This window comes from Puccinia triticina, chromosome 5A, assembly GCF_026914185.1.
Source record: "Puccinia triticina chromosome 5A, complete sequence".
In the NCBI taxonomy this organism is placed as follows: domain Eukaryota; kingdom Fungi; phylum Basidiomycota; class Pucciniomycetes; order Pucciniales; family Pucciniaceae; genus Puccinia; species Puccinia triticina.
In genome coordinates, this window is record NC_070562.1 from 3,826,582 (window position 1) to 3,834,676 (window position 8,095).

An 8,095-nucleotide genomic window follows, 5' to 3' on the forward strand; every position below is an offset into this window, starting at 1 on the left:
GAACTGGTCCGCGTGATGCGCTCATTATCCCTTAACAACTTACATAGCTCCTCCAGGTTCTTGGTTTTTTCCATCATGACACGTTGTTTCAGGAGGCCGGGTAGGTTTCGAGTAAACAGGTAGCTGATTTCGAATGGAGTGATTTTGTCGCGATGCAATTTAATGATTAGTCGCTTGAAGGTATCAATATATTGTTCGGGAGTGCGGTACCTAAGCTCATCAAGTTTTTGTCTGACATCCAGCTGCTTATAGGTATAATTATACTGGTCCAGGAGCTTCTCCTTGAATTGGCTCCAGGGGATATCGCTGGTGCCTTCTTCTCGGATGAGTTGGAACCACCACGATTCCGCTTTGTCTTTCATGCACTCTGCTGCCGCCGAGGCCCATCGGTCTTCTGGGTAGCTTCGACTGTGAAGGGCGGTCTCGATTTTCGATATCCATATCTCGGGATTGTTCTTTCCGTTGAACTCGGGGAGCCTGGTGCTTATGGTTTCCACCCTGGGGGGAGCGGGGGGAGCTGGTGGCTGGTGGCGGTTAGCTTCAGCAACACTAACACGCATATTGAGGTTGTTTAACTGACCTCGCATCTCAGCGATGATTTGGTCTCGGGGGTCTGCGGCGTCCATGTTGACGTTGACGTCCATCCTTGTTATCACGGTATCGGAGGAGGATTCTTCGGAGCTAGCTTTGTAATAATAGTAAAGAAATTTTTTCTTTAATAGAATATAATTCAAGTATTAGTTTTCGGTCCTATTGGATAGCTATAAGGAGATGAGGAGTGGAAGAGGATCCTAGGGGGAGAGAGTCTTACCGGTTCGCGAGGCCGGCAAGGGGTAGTCGGGGTTAGATTTTAGAGTGGATGTTTTGAGGTTGGTACGGGAGTAGTTCTATAAATTTTTTTTACTAGTGAGTCAGTCTTCGATCTTACTGGGGCAGAGTAGGAGAGAAGATAAAAAACTCACAGAAATATTTCTGTGAAGTCTCGCAGGTTTCTGAAGAGCGGAGATGTGCGAGAGAACTAAGTTGGGGTTGTATTGCTGGGCACAAGGCCGCCTTTTATAGGCGAGGAGTCTACAGGGTAACATAGTGAGGCGGTCGAGTAGTACGAGAGGAAAGGGATATGTCCCATTGGTTGGGACGGTACAAGATGAAGGGAAAGAGACGGATAAGGATAAGGTGGATGACCGGACTTGTAGAAGTCCGGTCATAACTATATGACTAATATACAAGCTCGAGATATATAGGGGCGAGAGCGCCGAATAGAGTAAGCCGATATAACCTAGATGATAGAGAGAGATACCGGTCTTGGCTAAGACCGGTCTGTGGATACAACAAGAATTCGCCGAGAGCGGCGGAATAAGAGTGAGAGCCCGAGAGCGGGCAGAAGAGAGGCCATGAGATGGCCGAAAAATACTGTACCGGATAAGGCGAAGACAGCAGGGTCTTCACAAGAATGTGTCAATTTCATTCAAAGACTGGCTTTGGGACCACTTTCCACAAGACGAGGGGAAGGAAAGTCAACACCATATCGCCAAATGCCCAACGAGAAGCCAAACTCACGACCACGACTTAGTTCCCAATCCAGCACCAAAACCGAGCTTTCAACTTGTGCTGTAATAGCTCAGGATATTTCTTTTGCAGGCGAATTGCCAGTGTAAGATTTCCTATGGATGAAATTTAAAAGCACGCAAGGCGCAGATCACTGAGTGAAAGCTTCGTCTTTGATCTTGCGGAAGGTGTGGAGGGTATATAAGCGGGACAAATCTGCCCCACATGATCTCGTCACCCCGAAAGTCAGGCAGCTCCCCACTCTTCTCAAACAATAACTTCCTTCAAGGCTTCCAACCCTCACCAATACGAACAAACCCAGAAATTAGCAATATGGACCCCATTTCAAATCCTGGAGACCGGACTGGGAATTCAGACGCGTCTGGACCGAGCCCTGGTGGCTCATTACGCGGCACTTCCGCGCTGCTTCCCACTTCCGGCCTGGCTGCACATAACCGCGGACGGAGGAGCCCTAATCTCATCACGCCTGCACAATATTACCAGCGTCGGTATCAAGATCACCTTAACCGAAACATAGAAGGAATTTTAGATTTCTTCCGGCAGGTTGATGGTCAGTTGCGTCAGATGCTCGCCGAGGACCCGGTCACGGGTCAAAGAGCTAGGTACATGCGGGCTATGAGTCCCAGCCTGCGTGGCCGTGCACCCTCACCATCGCAGCGGATGAATAGCATCCTGGACCGCCTCGAAAGCAGATACTTAGGGCGTCCGCCATTCCCGGGCTATGAACGCGAGACATTGCCATGTTCTATCTGTTTGGAAGATTACGCCGAAGGTGATCGCATTGTGTTCCATGAATCACACCACTTTCACCATAACTGCCTCCAGGCGTGTAGCTACGCGCATAATCTTCATAAACGACCTTCTAATGCTCATACTCTTTTCTCTATTTGCAGCATTGGTTGCGAAGCAGTACCAGGTGTCCTTTGTGCAGGCATTCACTCCGACCGCGACCGCCCAGGAACTGAATTTGCGAAGCAGGCCTATTGAAAAGGAAAGAGATTCCCAGTTAGTTCAAAGTGAATTTTACCCTCGCAGCCGCTTTGATGATTGTAATACAAGAGTAATATAATGCTACCTGAAGCGTCTATACCCATTTCCCCCGGGCCACTGGCACTTAAGTATTGTCGCAGAGGCCCATGAGTTCCCAGACGTCAGTTTGGGAAAATAATTAGAAACCAAATGAAAGTTGAGCCAAGTTCATCTGGTTGCATGTCGAGGATGATTCCCGACAAGCAAAACGCCAAGCAGGCAGGTGATCGCCAAAGCCCCACCAATGCACGTGCCACGTGCCCATACACGACGCAGCTCCTGCTTCACTGGCAGGAACGTTCCACAAATATTCGGTGCATGCTGCTACCAGTAGCCACCGGCGTGCGGGTATACTTACTCACGGAAGATGTTTCCTCCTGGTATGAAGTGTGGCCGCTCGCCGAGCAGCGGATTCAGGAGATATGTAGACCCACCGAAATGGATCCTGTGCATTCAAGCTGTTCCGTTGGGTTGGTCCCGAGGGATCATCAATCATGGCTGGCTCATCTGTGTCCTTGTACCTCGGTCTCTTTTTGAATTGAGCACCAAGACTGAATATCATTGAATATTTATTCAATTCACTGTGAGTTCTCTGAGACCAGCCCCATGTGAATGGAAAAACTTGTTGCAGTGAATGACTGGAGCAGCGAGACACGATGCGGTGTCGAGATGCGGATGGGCGAGGAAGGATAAGGAATTCATTGCACAAATAGAGAGAAAGAGAAAGAGAGAAAGAAATAGAAGAGAAACTAACCTGGAGCAGCAAGACACAATGCGGTGTCGAGATGCGGATGGGCGAGGAAGGATGAGGAAAGGAACTTCCGCGCCCGCTGCTCCAGAACTACACTACACCATAGATGTCACAGGAAATGAAAAGGAAAGGAAATGTGTGAAAGCATACATCCTACAACCTGTGAAACTCAACAAAACTTGTGGAAAGGAACTTATCCAAGTGATGATGCAGCTAATTAAATCAACACTGCACACTACCAGCATGATTAGAAGGGTTGAGGTTATCCTGATCTACTTGTCAAATTCAACATTGTTTTTTCTGAATCAATGGCATCTAATGTTAAGATAGTGTATCATATTCTGAGCTGTATGCTTCTACTCCATACACCCACAAGCTGGCCCATATCATGAACCATCTTATGTAGTACAGTCCCTGTCTCAGTTGTCTTCTCTTTCACTTCAATGAATGATTATTATACATTGACTCAATGCTCCTGGACTATGTCCTTGACATCTCTTCATCTCTCACTTAGTCTTCATGTCACCCAATTGTAGAAAACCAGACCCAAACCCGCAGCAACCGCCAAGAAAGCTTGCGCCGCTAGACCAAGGCGCAAGACCAGCTGCTATGAAAGGTTAGACCCCCTTTTGCAGTCCAGACCACAAGACCTAACCATGGCAAAGCTAACTGCCGTGTATCGCTCTGTCTACCGCAGATGCCAAGCAAGCAAGAACCTTAATGGTCACAGCCCACAGGCAAGCTCAAACACAGCGCAGAACCTTTTACGTCCCAAGAGGAACAAAAAGCTGACTTTATTGTTTTCATTTGCAGAACGACTTGGACTTAAAACCCAGACAGACTTGCTCTCAAGACTATTGTTGGAAGCATTGGCTACCTGTGAGCACAGAAAATAGCAAACAGACCACAGAGCATAAAAGACAGACAACTAATGTTGGCAAATTACTCCCAAACAACCAGACAGGAGAAGACAAAGTTACTCCAGTAACTTGGCTTACACCCGTGAGTAGGAGAAGACCAGAAAACAGAACAATCAGAGAAAGAGACTGACGTTGGGCATACAGCCAAGTGGAGTGTAGGATTCAACAAAACAGCTTGTAACACACAAAGGCAGTGCAAGCGCACAACCCTTTCTATCCTCACCCAACCAGACTCAGTGTCAGCTGGCTACTATGTCAGAGCCACCGTGAAATAATATCAAAAGCAAACATGAAATATCATTACATAAAAAAAGAGACATTATTACTGCTATTACGTATAATTAGGGGGTTGAGAAATTGACTCCCATAAATTAAAAAATCAACTCCCAAATGGAGTTTACGTCTTGCGGACCGCTTCACAATGTCTCCCCCGGGTCCTCATGACCAAATTTTGACCCGTGGGAGTTTTGGGAGTCGGAATTGTAATTCCGCGATCCCAAACGGGAGTTGGGATTTTAATTTGACAAAAAAACCCAGAAAATAGAGAAATTTTCATATCTCCTCGCTGGAGCACCCAAACGCTCCCAAATTTTACACCCATCTAGATACACTGTCTTGACAATATTTTGAGATTTACAGCAGTAGAAAACATCAGGAATGCCTTGTGGAACAGGGGTTAATTTGGCGGATTTCCTTAATAGGAAATCCCCTGAAACCTTAGCTACAGTGCTCCAAACACTCCAAAATTTTTTCTGCAATTATGGTGTTCAAAGTTGGTTTGCATAATTTTATGCATGCATAAATCATAAAATCATAAAATATTTTTTGCTGGGGATATGACTGTCTGATGATGTAATACAAAATTTCCTCACCAAAATATTTTTATGATTTTATGATTTATGCATGCATAAAATTATGCAAACCAACTTTGAACACCATAAATAATAATACACTCTCTAGAACATATTTTTAGCTTCACGGCATTAGCACACCTCAGGGACACCTTGAGTAGCCGGGGGCTGATTTGGTAGATTTTCTACAAAGGCAATCTGCCAAAACCTTATCTACGGTGCTCCAAACCTCCCCAAATTTTTTCTGCCATAAGAATACACTTTTCAAAACATACTAGGATATAAGGCAGCTACGCCGCTGCCCCCTCAAGTTTCTCTTCTTGGACATCCCTTGTGTTGAGCTGTGATATTATGCTGTAGGTTTCTTTTGGGTGGTGGAAGACTTGTCCCACATGTTTCTGGCATTCTTGATCCTCCACTGTAACATGAACAATATTTATCCGCATGTACATATATTTTGATTTCTTTTCTGATTGCATGTGAGGAGAAATGCTCAACAAAAAACAACAAAGCAAGCACAATTTCTATCTTCAAAACTAACTTTACATGATTATTTTGTCAATTTGAGTGAGAAGAAGGTGAATGGGACTTATATTTTAGCAAAATAGGAGAAGAATGGTGAGTAGAGACAAAATCAAGCAAAAGGAAGTTGCCCAGGAAATGCAGAAAGATCATGAAGACTAACAACAAGGGGATAGCCAAACGGCAAATAGATTGGCCAATCTCAATCCAAGAGCCAACAATTACATAGTAGGAGTCTAGCTATGGCTCAATAACCCCATTTCTTTGACAGATAATTGGAAGTGAAGTGGGCAAAGGAGGGGAAGGATCTAGCAGTTCTGACTTTGTTGACATGGGATTGGTGAGTAGGATATCAAGAATGAACTACATCAAAAAGGGAGAGGTGTCTGTACTATCATGACACCACTCTCATGTAGAGAAGGACATGAATAGCTACCTAACAGATCAGGAGAAAAGATACCAGAACCCCCCTCCATAATTTCCCGTACTGGCAAAGTGCTTTTAATCATACATCAATACACATAAATATTTCTACCATTGTATCTGGAGACACAACCCCCAGAGTCTATTAACATCATGTTGAAATGAATCACCAGCCCCTCCAGTTCTGCGCAGGGTCGGTCTACTCGGCCGGCACGGCACTGGGGGTCCGTGGACGGAAGGAGTTCAGACAGGCCATAAGGTCCATGTTGAGCGCGCAGGCGCGGTGCAACTTGCCCAGCCGGCGATCCATCTCGGCCAGCCGCGCCGCCTGCCACTCCAGCTCTCCCTTATCGCCGCCCCTCGCTGCCCGGCCAGGTCTTGGGCGAGGGCCCAGGCGAACCTCTAGGCGAGGTGTCGGGGCGGACAAAGAGCTTCCTGAGCCGCCCGAGGCTGTCGAGATTCTCGACCATGATCGGGGCGGCGCGAAGCACGCAGTCGATGAGTCTGGCGTACTCGGCGCGCTTGGCGGCGGACGTGCGGAGGCGAGTGTCCGGGTCGGAGGCGAGGGGCGGTACGAGGCTGGTCTCGGTGCGGGAGTCGAGCCAGGCTCGCAGGACGCCGCTGGCGAGCAACCGTCGTGTGTCTCCCTCTTCGTCTCCCCGATGGACATGGTCAGCGGGCGACGACGAGGTGGAGAGGTGGAGAGAGCGGGCACGGAGAGGGTCGAGCGCGAGCGCGAGCTTTTCCTGGGCCAGCACGTCTCGATGAGCTTCATGTAGGCCGGAAGATAAGGATTGTTTGATTTCATGAAAAAGTGTTGGTACGATGAACAACAAACATGAGACCATGCTAAAGAGAATCAAGTCATGGGACCATTAATGGGTCCGATGATGTCAAAGTGGTCACCTAAGACTTTTTGCTTATTTTCGTTTCAGCGAGCTCATTGGAGATTCGGAACTTCAATGTCAAGGTCACCGCCGGTCACCTGAGACAATTATCAGCTCAATGTGGCATTAAAACATCTTTAATGTGGCTTACGTTGATTTTCAACAGATCCATCTTCCTATTCCAACCCCCCAATGTCCCACGGCCCAGACCGCCCTCCCAACGGTCAAAACATTGGAGAATTTTTCTCAGACAAAGTTGAAGGGAACCGAGTAAATATTTGACAAGGAGACTATCATCTTTTGGGTCCTCAAGTTTGTGAATATCAGTGCAATGATAACTTTCTTGTGGGTCATCAACTAACATTTTTGCCAATCATGGCAAACAACAACTGATATGTGATCCCAATTAATCACCTGCCAAGTTTTAGGGTTCTCAAGGTTAAAACATACTGCCATACTCACATTTTAAAGAGGCACGAGTATGTAAATACGAGGGAAGAAGACTAATCGCTAGATTGCATGAAGGACAAAAGCATATTGTGACTAGATCAAATACAAGGTTATTTATAGTACACATTATGTCAGAGAGGAAACTGGAGAAGAGTGATGAGCACCGTGAGAAGGAGATGTTGTTGAGTTGTCTGTTAGTCTGCTACCGTGATGTATCACCACAGTATGGAGGGCTGTTTGATCGACCCATGAGCACTACCAACCAACCACCCAGCTGGCAGCCACAAGCGTCTGTAGCCTAGTTGGTAAAGGCAGCACTCTAGTATGTGTCTCAGCATAGCTGAGGTCGTGAGTTTGACTCTCACCAGACACATCTTCATTTTACAGTCTCTACAGGACAGTCGAGACCATTGTATATGTCAGTAATGATGACTGACATATACACATTTGACATATCCAATCATATGTATGTCAACTGATATGTTGCAAATTGTGTCATAAACACCCAAACACTGGTCAAAGAGACATACACACAGGCTGGCAGCCAAGTGACGAGCTTCAGATTTTCCCTAACTTAACTAAGGCCCCGTTTGGCAGCAGTGATGTTATGTAATAACCACTGCTTTTCTATAACCGGGCCTCACCGAGGCCCATATTGTATCACTCGCATGTTTGGCAGATTTGAGGAGTTAT

General features: G+C 46.6%; 2 protein-coding genes across 2 annotated transcripts; one reads left to right on the forward strand and one right to left on the reverse strand.

Annotated features, from left to right (window-relative positions):
- Positions 1 to 1,535: 1,535 nt before the first annotated feature.
- Positions 1,536 to 2,556, forward strand: PtA15_5A477 (uncharacterized protein; the record flags this gene model as incomplete). The annotated part of the gene is made up of 2 exons (XM_053169242.1): positions 1,536 to 1,654; positions 1,737 to 2,556. The coding sequence occupies 2 exons, from the start codon at positions 1,536 to 1,538 to the stop codon at positions 2,554 to 2,556; spliced, it is 939 nt and encodes a 312-aa protein (XP_053020459.1).
- A 3,708-nt stretch (positions 2,557 to 6,264) lies between these two features.
- On the reverse strand, positions 6,265 to 6,913 carry PtA15_5A478 (uncharacterized protein; the record flags this gene model as incomplete). The annotated part of the gene is made up of 2 exons (XM_053169243.1): positions 6,265 to 6,428; positions 6,466 to 6,913. 2 exons carry the CDS (start codon positions 6,911 to 6,913, stop codon positions 6,265 to 6,267), a joined length of 612 nt encoding a protein of 203 aa, XP_053020460.1.
- Positions 6,914 to 8,095: the final 1,182 nt, after the last annotated feature.